The sequence below is a fragment of the Pyrus communis genome, chromosome 3, assembly GCF_041283825.1.
Source record: "Pyrus communis isolate YQ-2024b chromosome 3, ASM4128382v1, whole genome shotgun sequence".
Lineage (NCBI taxonomy): Eukaryota > Viridiplantae > Streptophyta > Magnoliopsida > Rosales > Rosaceae > Pyrus > Pyrus communis.
In genome coordinates, this window is record NC_142567.1 from 29,005,514 (window position 1) to 29,026,449 (window position 20,936).

General features: G+C 38.0%; 4 protein-coding genes across 4 annotated transcripts; 2 read left to right on the plus strand and 2 right to left on the minus strand.

The window, feature by feature from the left end:
* Positions 1–2,552: 2,552 nt before the first annotated feature.
* On the plus strand, positions 2,553–3,837 carry LOC137714899 (Heavy metal transport/detoxification superfamily protein). Its single transcript, XM_068454056.2, has 3 exons — positions 2,553–2,742; positions 3,169–3,244; positions 3,355–3,837. Exons 1-3 carry the CDS (start codon positions 2,692–2,694, stop codon positions 3,675–3,677), a joined length of 450 nt encoding a protein of 149 aa, XP_068310157.2. The 5' UTR covers positions 2,553–2,691; the 3' UTR covers positions 3,678–3,837.
* Positions 3,838–6,170: 2,333 nt separating this feature from the next.
* On the minus strand, positions 6,171–9,248 carry LOC137716374 (G2/mitotic-specific cyclin S13-7). Its single transcript, XM_068455820.2, has 9 exons — positions 8,952–9,248; positions 8,400–8,463; positions 8,207–8,261; positions 7,823–8,032; positions 7,610–7,738; positions 7,273–7,521; positions 7,019–7,180; positions 6,731–6,912; positions 6,171–6,629 (listed from the first exon to the last, which is right to left on the minus strand). Exons 1-9 carry the CDS (start codon positions 8,998–9,000, stop codon positions 6,488–6,490), a joined length of 1,242 nt encoding a protein of 413 aa, XP_068311921.2. The 5' UTR covers positions 9,001–9,248; the 3' UTR covers positions 6,171–6,487.
* A 509-nt stretch (positions 9,249–9,757) lies between these two features.
* LOC137715858 (G2/mitotic-specific cyclin S13-7) lies at positions 9,758–12,788 on the minus strand. The gene is made up of 9 exons (XM_068455210.2): positions 12,604–12,788; positions 11,896–11,959; positions 11,770–11,824; positions 11,441–11,671; positions 11,231–11,359; positions 10,898–11,146; positions 10,645–10,806; positions 10,353–10,534; positions 9,758–10,230 (listed from the first exon to the last, which is right to left on the minus strand). The coding sequence occupies exons 1-9, from the start codon at positions 12,644–12,646 to the stop codon at positions 10,089–10,091; spliced, it is 1,257 nt and encodes a 418-aa protein (XP_068311311.2). The 5' UTR covers positions 12,647–12,788; the 3' UTR covers positions 9,758–10,088.
* A 5,429-nt stretch (positions 12,789–18,217) lies between these two features.
* On the plus strand, positions 18,218–20,718 carry LOC137714741 (G-type lectin S-receptor-like serine/threonine-protein kinase LECRK2). Its single transcript, XM_068453875.2, has one exon. The coding sequence runs from the start codon at positions 18,270–18,272 to the stop codon at positions 20,670–20,672; it is 2,403 nt and encodes an 800-aa protein (XP_068309976.2). The 5' UTR covers positions 18,218–18,269; the 3' UTR covers positions 20,673–20,718.
* The last annotated feature ends 218 nt before the right edge of the window (positions 20,719–20,936 follow it).

The following is a 20,936-nucleotide window of genomic DNA, read 5'->3' on the forward strand; positions in this document are numbered from 1 at the left end:
AATGTGAGAACTATTTGCGACCGTTGCTTAAAAGCATATGCAATCTTTGTTAAACGTAGGAGATCAACGTACATGCTGCAAGAATTTTTCCCGTCGGTCTTTTTTTGGTTTAGCTCTTTTTTTCACCCTAGCAATCACATGGAACAATTCTTTCTTTTTTTTTTCTTCGGACAAATCAAAACAACAAAAATGCCACTCGTTCTTGGAAATAATTAAGGGTGTTGCTATTTCAACCACATTTGCTCGACATCTCTCTAATACAACATGTAACACGTCCGACCCCAATATTCTTCGAACACTAGGGTAGTTACGTGGTGACCGACACTCGAAGGTGACAAAGCCATATTAGGATGCATGAGAAGAAGAAATAAATAAGAATTATGAATTTAAATATAATTAATATGTAATGAGGAACGTGTTTAGAGCATACAACTAATTCTAGAACACTAAAAAGAAATAATGTAAAATTGAATGAACAAACGAATGGGTCCTACTGAGAGGACTCGAAGATGTCGATGTGGAAGTGCCTTGATGCCGGGATGGTACGCCTCGATTTTAAGTCTTGAGGGGGCACAAAACAAACATGAGTAGACCAAATTGATATATATATATATAATATATATATATATATATATATATATAATATTGAAACAATTATCAACATACTAACCCCCAAAGTTTTATGAAAACTAATAGCATAATATGTGATAGGTTTTCCTAGACCCTAGCATGCCATAAAACCTTTCATAAAACATGTTGTATATAGTGTGCTAACTAGTGGTATCAGTATTGCCCAAAGGCATGTATAACTTTTCCTTCAAAACACTTCCTTTACAAGTATCAATCGCCCGTAGGCTCCTACAACACCTAACCCGAAGGTCAATATAAGTATCATCGCTCGAAGGCTCCTACAACACCCAACCCGAAGGTCAATATAAGTATCATCGTTCAAAGGCAGAACAGTGACCACTAGATACGCACAAAACCATTGAATATAATATTTCCAACATAAGTACATATATCTCAAAACATCTTCATAGTATAAAGTCATCCATCATCTATACAGAAAGAAGTGTGTACAAGCATGTTTATAAGCAGTATAAAGTCATCCATCATCTATACTTCAAAGAACATGAGTTTGATAAAGTATGGTATTCCAAAATATTCTAAGTAAACATAATATCTCATAAAACGTAATCATTAAATCATGCTTTTCATGTATGCATTTCTAATAATAAAACATGCATTTTAAAAGGGGTCCACTCACAGATACTTCGTCGTCGTAGAGCTGTACGAAATAGGAATGATGGAATCGCCGCTAATAATTGCACCTAAGCACATAAAGGGTACAATTAAAACGATTGAATTTGGGAAAACGGACGTCAAAAACGGATTTAGGATGTCAAATTACCCTAAGAAAGGTCCTGGGTAACTTTAGAAAAAGTCAACAAAATATCAACAAGGGAATATTCTAGGAATATTCCGAGAAATGTTCCAGGAATATTCCAACTAGATTTGGGTTGGTGGGTTTGGGTCGAAAGGCTGGACCAAGAGGCTGGGCCAGTTTCCTTGGCCCAAGGCCTGGGTTCACACGGCCCAAGGGCCTAAGTTCAATTGGGTTTTGGGTTGGGTTGGGTTTTAGGGGTAGCGGGCCTAAGGCCCAAGTTCCACTCAGCCCCAAGGTCGGTTCTTTGGGTTACACAAGGGTTGGGCTTGGGGGTTTAGGCCCAGAGGCCCTGAGTTCTTTGTTCCTCGTCGGGGAAGGAGGTCGGAGCCTCCCGAGCTTCGGTCACCGGCCAAACAACACCTAAGCTTATGATCTAGATACCAAAGTGGACTTTAGGATGATGGGAAAAGATCTAGTACCTTCGATTAGTTGGGGGGTGGCCGGAGGTGGTCGGATTTCGACTCGCAAGCCATAGGCTCGCCAGACCTGGGAATGTTGTGGGTGTCTCGGTGCTTCACAGGGACGAGGGAGAGGGAAGGTCTAGATGATGGTGGTGGTGGTGAGTGTGTCGGGGTGCTCCATTGAGGTGTGGTGTATGTGGGTGTGTACTGGTCCTCAGGGAAGAGGGAATACGGGAGATGAAGCACAGGAGAGAGAGTGAGAGCTAAGGGAAGGTGAGGGAGAGAAAGAGTGAGATGAGTTCATGGGGAAGAGGGGAACCAGGGACACAAATCAGGGGGTGGACCCCTTGGGCTCACCAATTAAGATCCAAAAATAATTTTTAAATAAAAACCCAAAACTTAATGAAATTACAAAAATACCATTTTGTTCCGTAAATTCCGGAACAGGCTGTCACAACATGCAAATGATCATGTACTATTAGAGAGATAGTCCGCAATTTTGTAAGATAATTTTATTCCAAAAGAAGGAATCAGTCTGAGTATATATTCCAAATGACAACCGTCTACATATTGGCCATTCTGATATTCTCTTGCACTTTCCTTTTTTCGTTTCAAGAATTTTAGCTAGAAATGTCAGGGCTTGTGATAAAGATAAAGATACCGCAACCTATCAGATATCTTCTTGGCCATGTAGCAATAGGGTCAAGTTGAGTTGCGTTCAGTCTCGGTCGAGCCCAATTTAGAGAGAGAGAGAGAGAGAGAGAGAGAGAGAGAGAGAGAGGATCGATATATATTGTTAAAAAATGTTATACTAGAACATCGTTTATTAACACCACCTGCGCTATGTTTGGTTGGCGAAATGGGAAGTCTAAACACTTATCTAAGGCCATGTCTGTAAGTGCTGCCCAGCTCTTCTTTAAGCCAAAACGCCACCCCCACCAACACCCCCCCCCCCAAACCCAATCCACCCCAACCCCCAACACACACACAGACACAGAGAAGAAACTTCATAAAGAGCCAGTGATCCCGCTTTACTATTCATAGTCCGGGATACTCGATATTTTGTTAATATGTCATGCATATTATTGATATTATGTTGATATTGTGTTGATATTGTGTTAATATAGGATATTGGATTTAATTTTTTGATATGTTGTCGGTAACGTCTTGATATGTTGTCGATACAGATCGATAAAGTGTGTCAATAATGCTTCTCCATAAAAACTGGAACAGGATCCTTTAAGAAGGGGCTAACTCATATTGTCTAAATATATACTTTGTTTATTTCATGATTTTTTGTTTCTTTAATTTGTCTAATAGATTGTGGAACTTTTGGTGCATATGGATTGCGAAGGATGCGAAAAAAGGATAAGAAAAGCAATTTCAAAAATGGAGGGCAAGATCTCTTTTCTAATTCATCATTTTTGTCTCACCAATCTCCTTAATTTGCATTTTCCCTATATTAATTACAATATTTGGATTATGCATATGATAATATGCATGCAGGTGTGGATAGCTTGGAAATAAACATGGATACACAAAAGGTGACGGTGACGGGGTATGTAGATCAAAGGAAGGTGTTAAAGGTTGTGAGAAGAACAGGGAGGAGGGCTGAATTTTGGCCCTTCCCATACGACAGCGAATACTATCCGTACGCATCTCAATACTTTGACGAGTCTACGTATTCGTCTTCCTACAACTACTACATGCATGGCTATAACGAAAGCGTGCACGGATACTTCCCCGACCAGTTATACTCAACCGTTGCTGATAATACTGTACATCTCTTTAGTGACGACAATGTTCATGCCTACTGCACTCTTATGTGATCAAACAATAAGAAGCCATATGTACAGTTTGTTGGAAACCAAAAGAAAACTCCCCAGACGATGAGCCTGGAGAGATCTTTTTTTTTTTTGTTTGAAAGCCACAAACGGGTGCTCCTGTGGTGGGAATGCAAGTATTAATCAAATGGATGACCTTTTCAAATTGTTTAGGAGTATTTAATTAACAATATAAAACTAAGAGCATTTAATTAACAATAGAAAACTAACTCAATTGGATTGTTAAAACGCCGATTCTTCCCTCTTCAAAGAGAAAAAACTTTAGGTTATGTTTGGGCGACAGATTTCCGAGTCTCAAAAAATTGATGCCAAGTTAGTATCGTTCCAAAATGTTAGATAGGGAGGAGCGTAAATGTCTTTCATGAGCATTACAAATGTACGAAAGAGAGATTTACAAATGACTTATTCAAAGGATTTGCAAATCCCTCTCACAAGAATTTTGAATTTTTCTACAACGGAAAGTTTAGAATTTTGGAAATTTAAATTATGGAGGAAAATATGTGTATCGGGGAAAATTAGCATGAGAAAATAATTAGTAAAAGGGAATGGACTCATCTTCCCCGCATCAGTTGACATTTTTGCTTAATTTTTTATGCTAATTTTCAAATAAAAACTTGCCCCTGGCTGCAATTGCCTGACAGTATGAGCCTAGCTGATTGAGTCGGGATACTGTTCTGAATACGTCGGACGCTTGATAACTTTTCTTTTAAGAAAATACAAGAGATTTGGTTTACAACAAAAGGGAAACGTACCTTAGAAAACAATAGGAATGTGTGCTTAATGTATGGGGTAGAACAACTCTTGAACAGAAGTACATGATCCAAAATATAAAAATGGATTTCGATTGAACTGGACAAATAGAGTCAGGAATCACTTTATAGCATGCTGCAGAATCACCGATGCACCATTCTAACTCAATCTATGTTTCTTCTTGCTTGTGCCTCGCTTATTGCAGGTCAGGTGTTTTGGATGTTTACAATTTTTGAGTTCCACATATGCATTGTCCTCCGCCTGCTTGGTTGTAAGTATTACTCATTCAAGTGTTATCAGAAACGCTATGGCTTTGTGTTTAATTGCTCTATTTGTTTAATGTTTCCTTTTCATTCTGATGGCATAGAAATGAGTCTGGTATGTCAGCTGATCTGTTATATTTGAGAAAACCTTCATGGCCGCCATTAAATTCGGTAAGGACTCAGTGCTGCTTGGATACTTCAAGCCATTTGTAAATTTGTTGATTACTATCGTTGGTACCTGTAGCAATCCTACAATCGTTGGTATTGTACAGAAATGTCTTAAAATTTTCACTTTTACACCGAACTAAGTATTAGGCTACTCCGATGTTTTCTAATGCAGATCTATGTGTTTGGATCATCAACTGACAATGGGATTTATATTTTGGATTTCTATCCCGATTCAAGCTCTCCTAGCCATGTGGACTACAAGTAAGATACGCTACAATTAGCCATCAGGTCTACCTAGACGTAGGACCGAAATTATAAAGTTGGTTAGATAAGAACAGCAATGTGACCATCAGCCTCTGCAGCTGAGCGTTCTTATCAAATACATAATATGTACTGTTATGAACATTCAGCGGAACTAATAGCGCTTTTTACTTGACAAAGGATGGTTAGATAAGAGTAGAAATGTGACATTTACTTCAATTGCTTTTCCCCTTCTCCTATAGTTGTCTTAATCTTGTAGAGACGTGCACAAAATCGTTCTGGGGTAAAGAAACAAGATAAGAAAAACAGGTTTCTTCCATTGTCAGAAAGAGTTACGGCATGTGCTTCATCCTCTCAACAGCACCATCATCGCTGGAACAAGGGTATGCATTCTCGAAAGCCTACTTTGTGATTCAGTAGTCCAAATCCTAAAGATTCTTTAGAATCCTATAACATGGTTTCTACTGCTACTCCAATTATAAACACGTACGTGAAGGAAAATGGTTGGCGATGTTGAAAGGTGTCTAAACATTTGACCCAACCTGCGCTTCCATTCATCTATTACTTTAGAGTGCTTCAGTTATGAATAATTTCACCATGAATCTCATATTCATACACCCTTGTACAATAGCACTGATGAGTTTTCGTTGTTAATCCATGAGGCCTGATACTTTATGGATCATTGGTTTCAGAATTCATCTTTGCTCGCAAAGCCACAAGTCATGTTGAAGTGACCAACTGATGCTTGGGTGACTTGTATATCTGTAGTTCTAAGCAGAAATGTCCAGTGGTCAAGAAACAACTGGAAAACGCTTAACCCTGAGGCTCTTACGATTTGTACAGTTCATAAGACGTATGTGTTGGGAAGAACCTAGAACATGAGCATTGAAGTTCGGAGGAAGAGTAGAGGTATTTTCTTTTGTAGATTTGTCTACGGTTAGGTTCAGTGGTGTACTTCAGTTATTTACGGGATCCTGAGGTTCGAGGAATGTTGTAGACAGTAGTTAACAATGCAATTCATGATAATCGATCACAGTTGGTACTCAATTCAATAATACTATTGTCATTAATATAATGCAATTTTGTACTGCAAGATCAAAATCGAAATTGCAGATTGAATTGCAAGAAAAAATTGCACCACGACTGATGTTTACAGCTAAATTTGAACACAAATTAAAATGGCTATATTGTTGTAGCAACAACAACGACAAATATGAAAACTGACGATATACAGGACTAAAGATACACGCAAAGAGTCTTAAGTAATGTGAAAGAGTCTTAAGTATTGTAGAACAATACACGGTTTTGAAAATCTTCATTTACAGAAAGTAAACAGGACTCAGAAGCAACACTTCATGAAGATGAGTGAAAACTTTTGGCTGGAACAAAAAGAGCAACAGCACCATACTCCGGTCTTGAGAATTTCCGGTAAACTGCTTGAAGTTTACTTTCTGCAGAATTCGAGTGAAGGCCAACCAAGAGTTTGGCACAGTCCCTGTTGCATGTCAAAGAACACACTCAAATTACTAAATATACACATCTGTTTATCTGTTTCGCCAATCACAGCTACACATACAGATTCCAAATATGGTTTACCTCAACTGTTCTTCAGAGTGGCCAGTGTGGTGCTTCAAAGTTTCAGTCCAGACAGGAATCTTATTCAGAGTATAACGTGCAGCATAGACAGCGGCAGCAGATATCATGGATGGGGAGTACAGAATGATAGTCGGATAATGCAGGATTCCGAGCTCAGCTAGAAAGAAAACCATGTTCTTCATCTGCATTAGATCAGTAAGAAAAGCAAATTAGTTTTTGTTAGTTCACCAAAAACAGAGTTTTAAAGTATGATTCTGTTTTTCTGAAAACCCACAGAAAATTAACTACCTCCACATCAGGCGAAACAGATGCTTTGATATATCGAGACAGGAAGACATAAGGGGTTGGAACTGTCAGATACCACTCCAGCTTCCCGAGAATTGCTTTCTCCATGCGAAGTATCTGATCGGCAGAGTATGCATAGTCTGACAAGCAAACAAAGTCATTGACCTGCATATGGGAAACCCCACTTTCAAATTTCAGATCAAATTATAATGTCCGAAATCAGATGAATTCTTACTAAAACAAGTGAAGAAACACACCTGTGGGGCCCAGATTTCTTCATATTTGGATGCTATGACCATGGAACTAATGCCAACTAGCTGAAGTTCTCTCCTAGAAATGATCTTCTTCGAAAGGTACCGATCAAGTATGTTCACAGTCAGGTAGAAGGTTTCAGGCATCAGTTCAAATTTCCGGTGAACATCTATCAACCAGTCTATGAGGATTGATCTCATCCTTGTATTTATATCTGGCTGCGAGTCCATGTAGTCATGAACTCGGCTATCATCCTGCATACGGAATTTTCATTTATAAGATAAGAGTTAGGAAAAGGGAAAATTGAATTGGGGAGGGAGGGAGAAAGGGAATACAACATACTTCGGTGAGCTTGTAGAACTTGTACAAGTCATCAATGTATTCAACCACTGCTAATTCATCGTTGACATCGGGGGAATCTATTTCAACAATCTTTTCTTTCGGCTTGATGTTCACTCCAAGAGCCATAGCCTGCAGCAAACTAAAATTCAGTACTCCAAAACAGATAAGTTAGAAGCTCAACACACATTATGCCAAAAGAACATGAAAAATCACCTTGCTTCTGGCTGTGAGGATCGAAGTCAGAGTCTTGACTTCCTTCCGCCCTTCTACAGATTTATCCTTTTCTTCTTCATCAGAACTTATAATCACCAAATCCTCTGGTGTTTGCTTTTCAATTTCCTTCCTGGGGACCACCTTCTGGGTAGAAATACGCTTTTGATTGAGAGCTACCTTATCTTCAAGAACCGGCAGCACCACAGGGTTCTACAAAATTTAAACAGTCCAATCAACCCCTAGAGCAAAAAGCTAAACTTTCTTAAGAATAAAGTAACTAAGGTAATAATCTGTGATTAATGTTAACAAACAAAATAAATAATGAATTAGCCAATATATTAAAGGATTCTTTCCTTTTTATCTTTTTCTTAAGAGTATTATTACCACATTTTTAACTCCTTTTTCTTGTGCCTTTGCTATCAGTTGCGCACGAAAGCTCCTGCAAGTCAAAAATTTTTTAGTTCATTACCATTGTCAAGAGAGAGAGAGAGAGAGAGAGAGAGAGAGAGAGAGAGAGAGAGAGAGAGAGAGAGAGAGAGAGAGAGGGAGAGGGAGGGAGGGAGGGAGAGAGAGAGACCTAGTGATGGGTCGATTGCCAATGTCCTGAAGAACTCGCCTGTTATTTCTGAGTCCATCACCACCTTCAAGAAACACATGAAAATCGGCGAAATCAGAAGTAAAACTCAAAAGAAAACCCCCAGAAGAAAAAGCCCTAACTAGCGTTGAAATTATTTAACCCACAAAGAATAACAGATTAACGGTAAACAACAAAAACAGATGAAACCCAACAATTCCCAGATTCCGAATTCCGAATTCCAAATTCATAAATATGATAAAGAAAAACAAAAGGGCAGATCAAAATAAACCCCAGAAAAAGATCACAATAAAAAACCCAGAAATTTAAATGAATTCTTCTCCAAAACCCAGAAGTTTAAATGAAGAATTCTACAAAACCCAGAAATTTAAACCAAGAATTCTACAACATAAAGAAAAAAAAATCCTAAATCCCAACCCACAAATGATCAGGGGAAGAGAAACCCACATAAAATCACATCAAAAGGACTCAGAAATTCAAAATACGAAAGGTTCAAATCGTCTATTCAAAATTCAGAAATGGGACGGCGAATACCTTTGGGTGGAGGAGGAACAACCGCTGTTCCGGCTCTGGCTTCCTCCATTGATGGCTGAGATCTCCTTCTCGCCTTCTAGGGTCTCTCGAGTCAGCGATTCGTCCAAGGAAATTCGCCTTCTTTCTCTCTCTCTCTACCTCTTCCTTCTCCCTCTTCTTTCTCTCTTTCTTCTTTCTTTGATTTGCTGCTCTGCTCTTTGCGTTTCTGGTTTCAGTTGTCTGAAAGCAACGCCGAGGGGTATACTATTTGAAGCTCGGCGGAACACGATAGCTCCAACGGTCATATTCTTTTCATTTGAATTACTGACCGTTGGATTTTGCTTTTTATTTTTGGGCAAAACCGTTGGATAATTCTACGGCTACGATTAGTGGGTGTAATTTGGTAATTCAGTATGGCATTCGCCCTGGCCCACAAAAGGAACTTTGGGCAGTTTTATACCATATAAGTTTTGCATCATTAAGGTTTTGAAGAGAGAATGAACACGTATGTCGTCCTGATAATTTTTGACATGTGTCTTCCAACTTAACTAAGACGCTAGTTGATAAACAGCGGTAATTAGATATTATGTCATCCTGATAATTTTTGACACGTGTCTTTTAACTTAACTAAGACGCTAGCTGATAAACAACGGTAATTAGATATTATGTTATACGTATATAGAGGAAGAGTAAAGGTATTTTCTTCATAAGATTTCATAGATTGGAGGACTGTCGTAGACAGTAGTTGTGTTGCAAATAAGGGAGGACTGTCGAAGACAGTGGTAACAGGCATTGTGTTCGATTGAGGGTTCTGTCGTGTACGAAAGTTGTAGACAGTAGTGAACAGATGTTATTAATACTGCAACTTTGCATTGCATGATCTGAACTGAAAGTTTGCAGCTTGAATTGTAACTAAATTTGAACGCAGTAGAATGGCTATATAGCCTATATTGTTGCAACAACACAACTATGAAGAATCCGAAACCTGAGGAGAGGATATGCACACACGACTACACAAAATCGACACACTGAAAGAGACTAGTATTGTAGAACAATACACGGTTTGGATAATCTTCTTCTATCCGACTCAAAAGCACCTCAACTAGCATATGGGTTGTATTGTCTACAGAAAGTAAACTGGACTCAGAAGCAAACACTTCATGATGATGAATGAAAACTTTTGGCTGGAACAAAAAGAGCAACAGCACCATACTCCGGCATTGAGAATTTGCGGAAAACAGCTTGGAATTTACTTCCTGCAGCATTCGAGTGAAGGCCAACCAAGAGCTTGGCACACTCCCTGTTGCAGGACAGAGAACGCAATCGAATTAGTAAATATGCACCTGTTTCCAATCACAGCTAATAAACTTTAAATCCAATTAGAAAGATAAATAGTCGGATGATTGACAGAAGAAAGACTACCTCAACTGTTCTGCGGAGTAGCCGGTGTGGTGCTTCAGAGTTTCAGTCCAGGCAGGAACCTTATCCAGAGTAAAACGAGCAGCATAGACAGCTGCAGCAGCAATCAGGGATGGGGAATACAGAATGATGGTTGGATAATGCAGGATTCCGAGCTCAGTGAGAAAGAAAACCATGTTCTGGATCTGCATTAAGATAGTAAGAAAAGCAAATTAGTATTTTTTTTACTCTTTCAAAAGAAGGGGAGTTTAAAAGTTGATTCTGTTTTTCTAAAAAACCATAGAAAATTAACTACCTCCACATCAGGCGAAACAGAAGCTTTGATGTATCGAGACAGGAAGACATAAGGGGTGGGAACAGTCAGATACCACTCCAGCTTCCCCAGAATTGCTTTCTCCATGCGAAGTATCTGATTGGCAGTGTATGCATAGTCTGACAAGCAAACAAAGTCATTGACCTGCATATCAAAAACCCCATTTTCAAATTTCAGAATAAATTATAACGTTCGAAATCAGGTGAAACTTACTAAAACAAGTGAAGAAACCCACCTGTGGAGCCCAGATTTCCTCATATTTGGATGCTATGACCATAGAACTAATGCCAACTAGCTGAAGTTCCCTCCTAGAAACGATCTTCATCGAAAGGTACCGATCAAGTATGTTCACAGTCAGGTAGAAGGTTTCAGGCATCAGCTCGAATTTCTTGTGAACCTCTACCAACCAGTCTACGAGAATTGATCTCATCTTCGAGTTTATGTCCGGCTGTGACTCCATGTAATCATGAACTCGGCTATCATTCTGCATAGGAAATTTTCTTTTGTGAGATAAGAGATAGGAAAAGGGGAAACTGAATTGGGGAGGAAGGAAGGAAATAGAACACACTTCGGTGAGCTTGTAGAACTTGTACAAGTCATCAATGTATTCAACCACTGCTAATTCATCGTTGACATCAGCTGAATCGATTTCAACAATCTTTTCTTTCGGCTTGGTGTTTACTCCAACAGCCATAGCCTGCAGCAAACCAAAATTTCAGTACTCCAACAAAGCAAAGTTAAATTCAAGACATTATTCCAAAATAACATCGAAACTCACCTTGCTTCGAGCTGTGAGGATTGAAGTCAGAGTCTTGACTTCCTTCCTCACTTCTTCTGGCTTGCATCGATTAACAGGTTCCTTCTTTTCTTCTTCTTCATCAGAACTTATAACAACCACGGCCTCAGTTTTTGGCTTTTCAATTTCCTTCCTTGGGACTACCTTCTTGGCCGGAAAACGCTTTCGATTGAGAGCTACCTTATCATCAAGCACCGGCAGCACCACAGGGTTCTACAAAATTTATAGAATCCAGTTCCATGAGAATAATTAACTCTAAGAGTCAAAAACCAAAATTCATAAGAACAAAAATAATGGTAAATTTTTATTACCGCATTGTTAACTCCTTTTTCTTGTGCCTTTGCTATCAGTTGTGCATGAAAACTCCTGCCAGTCAAGAATTCGTTAGTTAATTGGTGGTGTGTTTGTGGAAGAGAGAGAGAGAGAGAGAGAGAGACCTAGTGATGGGGCGATTGCCAATGTCCTGAAGAACTCGCCTGTTCCTTCTGAGTTCATCACCACCTTCAGGAAGAACAAACGCAAAACACATCAAAATCGAAGAAATCGGACATTAAAACATGAAGCTTTCCGAGAAACAAAATTTGACTTGCTACAACAATAAGAAAGAACGCGAAATAAAACCCCAGAATAAAAATCCCCAATCAGCACCGAATCCACAAAGAATCACAGAATTAAAGATCAATCAACAGTAAACCGAATATCCAGAAAACCAACATTCCCATTTCAAAAAATGAACAAGAAAAGAAACCGGTAGATCAAAATGAACAAGAAAAATTGATAATCCCCAGACAAAATCGCATCAAAAGAACCCGGAAATTTAAATGGAGAATTCTACAAAACCCGGAAATTAAATAAAGAGTTCTACAAAACCCAGATAAAATCACATCAAAAGAACTCAGAAATTAAATGAATAATTCAAAAAAACCAGATTAAATGACATCAAATAACCATAAATTCAAATGAAGAATTCTACAAAATCCAGAAAAAAAATTACTAAAGCCCAGAAAAAAATCACATCAAAAGATCTCAGAAACTAAATGAACAATTCCACAAAACCCAGATAAAATAACATCAAAAGAACCCAGATTTGAATTGAAAAGATTCATATTTTCCATTCAAAAATCAGCAGTGGGATCGGCGAATACCTTTGGCTTGCTGTGGAACAACCGCTGCTCTGACTTCCTCCATTGATGACTGAGATCTCCTTCTCGCCCTATAGGGTTTCCGGATTCAGTTACTTCCTTAAAGGAAAGGCACCTTCTTTCTCTCTTTCTTTGTTTCGCTCTGCGTTTCTTGTCTCAGGACTCAGGAGCCTAAAAGCAAAGCAATCGGTATCATTTGAAGCTCTCGACCAACGTTAGGCCCCAACGGTCAAATTTTTATTTCAATTTTCAACCGTTGGATTTTGGTGTACGGCTGCGATTCATTTTCGAGATGGGTTTAAAATTGTGGCTTAAATGGTAATTCAGTCATATTTGGCATTTGACAATGCACACATTCTAAGTTGGGCAGTTTTTACCATATAAGCCAAAATCTGAAATTTGTTTATTTTATGGGTTTTTAATGAATATAATTAAATATTGTTTTTCATTTAAAATGACACGAATTTCTTTAATGATATTGATAATTGAGTATCTAAAAGTTAATTATAGTAAACATACACATAAATAAATAAATAATGTATTTTTATGACATGAACAAGTAATAATTAAAGTAGGAAACGAGAAAATGCAACTAAATTTAAATTTTTTCTCGTAATTTAATTGAATTTATTGTAATATCCTGTCATTTACAAAAACAAAGCAGATAACTAGATTTAACCTTTTTTTTATTCAAATCAAATCTTAGGTTTTGTTGACTATGGGATTCTTTTTAAGAAAAACTAATGAAAAAGGCTTGAAAACTTTGAGTTTTAATATTAAGGACAAAATAAAAGGTAAAGTGAATAGTATTATGATTGACTTTTTAGTGTAAAAATATGATTTTTCGTTAAAGTGAACAGTACCGTGGGCTTTTAGTTAAAACTCTCTTCTTTTTAAGGGCTTTATTTGTACACAACCAAGTTATACAATATATGTTCATAAGTAAAAACCATCTGATGTTTAGGTAATTCAATATAGTGACATAGAGCAAGTGACCCCTTACCACAGTGGTGAAAATGTTGAGCCTTTGCATGATAATGTGGATTTAAACCCCGTCGATGATTAATCTAACAAAATCTATCATTGATAAAAAAATAAAAAAAATATACAGTGACATCAAATATTGGGAGTAACAATTTTGGGCAACCAACTTTCCCATATTGGTAAAGATATGGATGGGCCGTGAGTTTAGGTTTGTATTAAGGTCATATTTTAAAATTTAGCACATTTGTAACAAAACGTTGAAAGAGACTAGTTTTAGTGGGGCTGATCAATCAAACCTAATTTATAGAGACTTAAACCTGTGTGGGGGTAAGCGGATCAAGAAGTCGAAACTCAAAGCTAGTGTGTTAAGCAAGCTTGTTTGTTGTAAGGCTATCGGATTAGAGAATTTCCTCTGACAAATTTTTGACACATTTGCAAGTTTACTCAAAATTGGCTCGAACGATACATCTTCCTCTGCGACTAAGTTCAAAATTTCATTCATTGCAGTTTAGATTGAAGTAATTCATTTGCACTCATCTTTTCATTTGTTTAACTGAAGAAAACAAAGAGAAACGCTAAAACATAAAAATAGACGGTTGAATCGTTGAAACAAGGGCAAAACCAAGAATTTTTCTATGGGTGGGCTAGCTAAAGTTATACTTGTTAAACAATGAATTCATTAAAAAACTTCTTTTGAAGACAAATCAATAATGAAAACGGTTCATGCTAGGATTTTACTCTTTAATCTGGGAAAAATAATCCAACAAAAAAAAAAAATTGAAAATTAGGGATTGTGTTCCGGAGAGAAATTATAGAGTACGGTATTACCCCGTCATTTGTGACAAAAGTTTCCACTTCAAATTGCTGCATTGATTTATGATCTTCTATTTTCCATAAATCTCACAAAGAATTGGATTTCCAAGTTAATATCTACTGGGAATTTTTTTTTTTTTGAAAGGAAACCATAGTAGATTGATGATTCAAAAAGTCATTACAAGAAGTAATTAAGGTGATAAGCATCCTCAACAAGTAAATCTATGGTTACACTTGGGGGAAGCAAGCCGTTCGCTACATTGACTAGAAGTAATGTTTAAAACAAAGTTAAGATTGTAGTGTTATTTGAAATTTTTTTCCTAACCGCCTTGGCTACAGCCCACCATAGCCCTCTACATAGTTCCGTCAGTGCATTAAAATACATTACAAGGAGGACCTCACAAAATTGTGTGTATCCAAATCCTCACTGTAACGACCCATCCCAAATTTTAACGTTTTTACAAATTTAAAGCATGAGTTTACAAAAATGCCCTTCGAGGCGAAATAATTGACTTTTGTTGACTCTCATATCGTGAGACTTATAACCCATTATGTTAACGTATCCTTGTAGTACTCGCCGCTATAAACGTGTGGGAGCAAGCAGAATTGAATTTGAAGTTAAAATGAGGATTTTACGAAATTCGAAATGTAAAGGCATTTCGGTAATTTTATGTTCCACGATATATTTTTCCGTTCCGTCTTTTCTTACTTTGTTTGGTGTGCCAGTGGAGCCCACCCCCTGTTTTGATGTCTCCCAACACTCTCTTTCTTCCCTCCCTTTTTCTTTCTTTTTCTTCTTCTTCTTCTTCCCGTGGACATCTCTCACCTCTCTCACTCACAACTTTCCTTCACTCTCTCTACCTTTACACTGTTGGGGTGAAAACTTAGAGTACACAACTCTAGCACAAGTGTTGGAGAGACAATATAAGTAAACAAATTACTTGTATTACACAAACAAATATTACAACACTCTCAAAGGACACTCTTAGAAGCAGTGACACTCACTTACTTTCTAGAGACAAACTCTAGAGCACTCACACTCTTACAAGACTACTTACAAGGCTTCCCACTCTCTTACTTAGCTCTTCTTGATTGATTGGTTGCTTGTTGATTTGTTGATACAAATGGTGTGGATGCCTTCTCCTTTTATAGGCATGGATGGAACCTTGGAGAAGCATGGACACACCATGCTAGAGATATCTAGATAATTCCACTAACTTCCTAAGCTAGAATTATCTACACTAACCTTGCATGTTGGTGCAAACCTCACCATTCTTCTAGACTCTTCCACCAACTTAAGAAACAACATTCTAGTCATTTCTACAAAGTACTACTTTAACTTGGATAATCTAGCTAACCAACCTTAGTGAATGTTCTAGAATTCTTTATTCTAGATTTGTGTAGGTCCTTTAATGAGATGGGGTTGATTTCTTTAACATGCACTATCTCTTTCTCTCAACTCCTACTCATCTCTTTCTTTCTGTAAGTACAGAGAGACGATGCTCCATCACACCACCTTGCCGTACTCTGGCGAGCCTCACGACCAAACCACCTCCACCTCACTCCCTTCACTACCTAATTGTATGACAAAATCAAAGGACAAAGTTTTGAGCCCGCTATCTCCCCTTCATCTCTTTCTCTCGTCTGCTGGTTAAATCGAACCACACAAGCTCAATTCCTAGATCCCTATCTATGGAGCAGCCTTACCTTTGTGCAACCTTACCTTACATGAGATGGATTCCTTCAATCTTCATGAAGTGGCAGCTCCTCCTGAGCTCATTACTTTGTGGCACAGAAATAGTGTTGTCTCCAGTCTTCACAAGATGGCAGCTTATCCTGAACTCTTCACCTTGTGGCACCGAGACCAACACACAAAGTATGCATATATTGATATGCAAATCTGGATTCGATGTCTAGTTAGTTTCACCAGTCAAACACTTGAAAGATGAAACTAATGAGAATCCAAAAAACAGGCCAGTTCACTAATTTGAAACTTGGAAAAACTTGACCTAAAATAGAAATCAAAATCACAAAAATAATGCTGTAATATGCAATGATGTGGGGGATTTAGTGCATGAGTGTGGTTTTGTGGCTAGGGTTTTCAAGTAAGAATACATGAGGTATCACAAAGCTAAAATAAACTCTTTTCTAAATATGCAAAACTCCTAACCAAAACAAATGAGCGTATAAATGAATTTAAGCAAGCAATTTCAAAAATAGATTTAGAAATATTCGATGAAGAAATTACCCATAAAATTTGCTTGATGCTCCTAGGAGAGCTAAGAGATGGAGATGAAAATAAAGCTCTCAAAAACTTTTCCAATCTCAAACCCCAAAAACCAAATGAACCCTAACATGATCTTTATAAAAAGGCTTGAGATTTCAGACAAGAAGGGGACTAGAAAAGCCACGTGTCATGTCCACAAACAATCAAGAAAGATCTAGGGATAAAAATCACTTAGGGAAAAGGTGTCAGTTGACCTATGTGGGCTATCTTAATGTGTGTGCCTAGCAAACTGGAAACCAGCAAGAAATTTTAACTAGACGGAACCACTAGACAGAATGAACTGGAAATAATGACGTGAAATGCATATGAATGACAAAACCTTTGATGTAAGAAGTTAAGCTCTTGAAAGAATATTTCAAAAGTGACATTGAATCCTAAATCTATCCAGAGCATGTGTGGAACAATTTATAAGATTTGACAAGGAAAGCCAAACACCAATTCTAGACTTCATACCACGGATAGTGTCGGTGTGTTATGTAGATATATTTCTTCTCTGGTGTAACCCAGAGTCGTATAGCTTCACCTTCGGGTGATGGTTATGCCTTCGGACGACCATGATACCCCTATTTGAGTACTTTGGTGATTTTATCGTACAAACATTTTCATAGCATGTAGAGTTTCGAGAAAAACCTATTATATAGTACTATATGTGTTTTCAAAACAGGAGGTTAGTATATTCAGAAAGAAAGCGGTTTTCTTATTATTATTATTATAAACTTTGGTCCACTCACACTTTTGTTTTGCACCCCCTTCAGGATTAGAATCGAGATGTACAATCCCGGCATTGAGGCATCCCCGTATCGGTATCTTCGAATCCTGTCGGTGTAGGATCCTTTTCTTTGTAATCTTACCCTTCTATAAAATTTTTTTTGCAGTATTTCTGATTAGTTGTATGCTTTGAACATGTTTCCTCATTTGCATATTTCTTTATATTCATATGTTTTATTTGAGTTCGCTTTCTGTCATTAATTGTATGCATATTAAATGACTTCATCACTCTCGGGTGTCGGCCAGCATGTGCCTATCCTGATATTTAGAAATAGTGGGATAGGGGTGTGTCACTAAAACATATATATTCACGGGCAGAGATAACTTAATTTTTTTTTTTTTTTTAAAACAATAGAAGGACTTGATGAATGTTCCGGATAAAGCCAAACCATGCCTGCAGAACGTTTATGTTTTGAAAAACAAGGAAACTAAACAACAAACAACAGATTGCTGTTAAGTCAAATAAAATTACTTGAATAACGTTGTTCTTTCAGTTACATTGGAAGTTAAGACATGAAAAATTATAAAAAGAAGAAGCCGAAAATGATTTGGTCAGATTAGCGATGACTCTGGTGGATACGATGTTTCGATGCTTTCAATGGATTGGATTTAGAAAAATAGCATAAATAATTCAATGAAAATGATTTGATGCAATTGTCGATGACTAATGGATACGGATATGTCGATGACTCCAATGGATACGATGTTTCGATGCTTTCAATGGATTGGATTTAGAAAAATAGCATGAATAATACAATGAAAATAATGTTCATATATAGACTGTCGCAGCCTTAGCTCATGCATCTCACTTGGTACCATGGCTTTTGAACTGACATGTTCTCTATGCTTTCTACTTATCCTCCTACATCTGCCACTTTTCACCACTTCTCAACCTTACCAGAATAAATCTTTAGGCTCGTCTCTCGTTGCTCAGGACGATGACTCTGCATGGCTCTCACCTTCTGAGGAATTTGCTTTCGGTTTCCAAAGAATTGGAAATGATGGTGGCTTCTTACTCGCCATCTGGTTCAACAAAATACCAGAAAAAACTGTCGTCTGGTCAGCTATTAATGGAAGTCTTTTCCAAAAAGGATCCACGGTTGAGTTCACCGCGGATGGCTTTTTTATCAAGGATTCTGAAACGGGTAATCAGCAATTCATTTCTGATCAGACTGCTGCCAATGGGGTTGCCTATGCAGCCATGCTTGACACTGGAAATTTCGTCGTGGCCAACAAAAATTCAATCAATCTGTGGGAGAGTTTTCATTATCCTACTAATACAATCCTCCCCACACAAACTCTCAGTCAAGGCAACGTACTTTACGCCAGCTATTCTGAAACCAATTACTCAAAGGGCAGATTCCAGTTAAACCTACAGTTCGATGGAAATCTTGTGCTTTATACAACGAATTTTCCATTGGATACTCCCAACTATGCTTACTGGTTCACCAAAACCGAGGGCAGTGGCTTTCAGGTTGTCTTTAACATGTCTGGCTATATTTTGGTTACAGACAAAAATGGAAGCGTAGTTTACACAGTATCAGATTCAGACAAGATGGCTTCGATCAAAGATTACTACCAAAGAGCAACTCTTGATTCTGATGGAGTTTTCAGGCACTATGTCTACCATAAAAGCATTGGCTCATTTGTAGAAACGGGGACCAAGGCTTGGTCCACTTTTTCGTTCCAACCTCCAAATATTTGCATTGCAATAGAAGACAGAGGCCCAGGTCCATGTGGGTTCAACAGCATATGTGAACATGATGATCAAGGACCTACTATTTGTCGGTGCCCGCAGGGTTACACCCCCATTGACGTAAACGATGAGCGCAAAGGATGCAAACAAAAATTCATTCCCCAAAGTTGTGATGAATCCTCACCAGAATCACATGGTTTTGTGTTGGCAGAGATGCCATACACAGATTGGCCTAATGGAGATTATGAGCATTTTCAGCCGGTAGATGAGGACTGGTGCAAGAAGAGTTGTCTGGGTGACTGTTTCTGTGCCATTGCCATTTATAACAACGATCGGCAAGACTGTTATAAGAAGGGAATTCCCCTTTTGAATGGGAGGAATGACAACAGTACTGCATGGAAATCCCTCATCAAAGTAGGAGCAGACAATTCTACTTCAAAATACGGAAAAAAGAAAGAGATTTCAGCTTTAGTCCTCGTCGGATCAGCGCTCATGCTGATAATCAGCTATTTGATTATTTTTATAATAACCTATTTGTTTTTTTCTCGCTTGTACTCCAAGCAAGCAAAGACGAGTGACCTTTACCCAGTTGTTCAAGGCTTTAATCTAAAACGCTTCACTTACATGGAGTTAAAAGAAGCTACAGAAGGATTCAAGGAAGAACTAGGCCGTGGCGGTTTTGCAACAGTTTACAAAGGAGTTTTAGCATCTGACAATGGGAAAGGTGTTGCTGTCAAAAGATTGGACAGTATGGTCAGAGAAAATGATTTCGAATTCAAGGCTGAAGTGAGCATGATTGGGGGAACAAGTCACAAAAATTTAGTCAAGCTACTAGGATTTTGCAATGAAGGACAACACCGAATTCTTGTGTACGAGTTTATGACGAATGGATCCTTATCAAGCTTCCTCTTTGGAAATTCAAGGCCAAGCTGGTACCAAAGAAGAGAAACTGCCTTCGGAACTGCACGAGGGCTCCGGTATTTGCATGAAGAGTGTAGCAGCCAAATCATACATTGTGACATTAAGCCTCAAAACATTCTTCTAGATGACTCTTTCACTGCAAGAATTGCCGACTTTGGAGTGGCCAAGCTATTGAAGATGGACCAAACTCGTACGACTACAAGATTTCGAGGAACAAAAGGGTACGTAGCTCCTGAATGGTTCAAAAGCTTGCCCGTCACAGTGAAGGCGGATGTTTATAGCTTTGGCATTTTGTTATTAGAGATTATTTGCTGCAGGAAGCATTATGAAGAAAACGTGCAGGATGAAGAACAAATGATACTAGCTGATTGGGCATATGGTTGCTATGAGCAAAAGAAACTGCACCTGCTAATCAAGAATGATGATGATGAGGCCAAGGAGGACATCAAGAACATGGAACTGTTTTTGATGATCGCATTTTGGTGCATTCAAGAGGATCCATCACTAAGACCGACCATGAGCAAAGTGACACCGATGCTTGAAGGAAACCTTGAAGTTTCAGTCCCACCAAATCCATCCTCATTATATGTTCTGTCTAAGTGATCACAATTACAGTTGACTGCAAGACATCAAACTTTTGTGTGTTTGATTTTATACCATCAACCTCGCTCTTTATCTGAATTGTAACATGAGCATTTTATTGTTGATGTTTGCTCTGGTAGTGGTGAGTGTTTTTATTTTTTATTTTATTGTATTGTTGTTTTTTTTCTTTCTATATAGGCCAGGGTTATACTTTCTAAATTTTATTTGTGAAATCGATTTGATTAGAATGTCCGTATTTGACTTGGTCACTTGATCTTTTTGTAT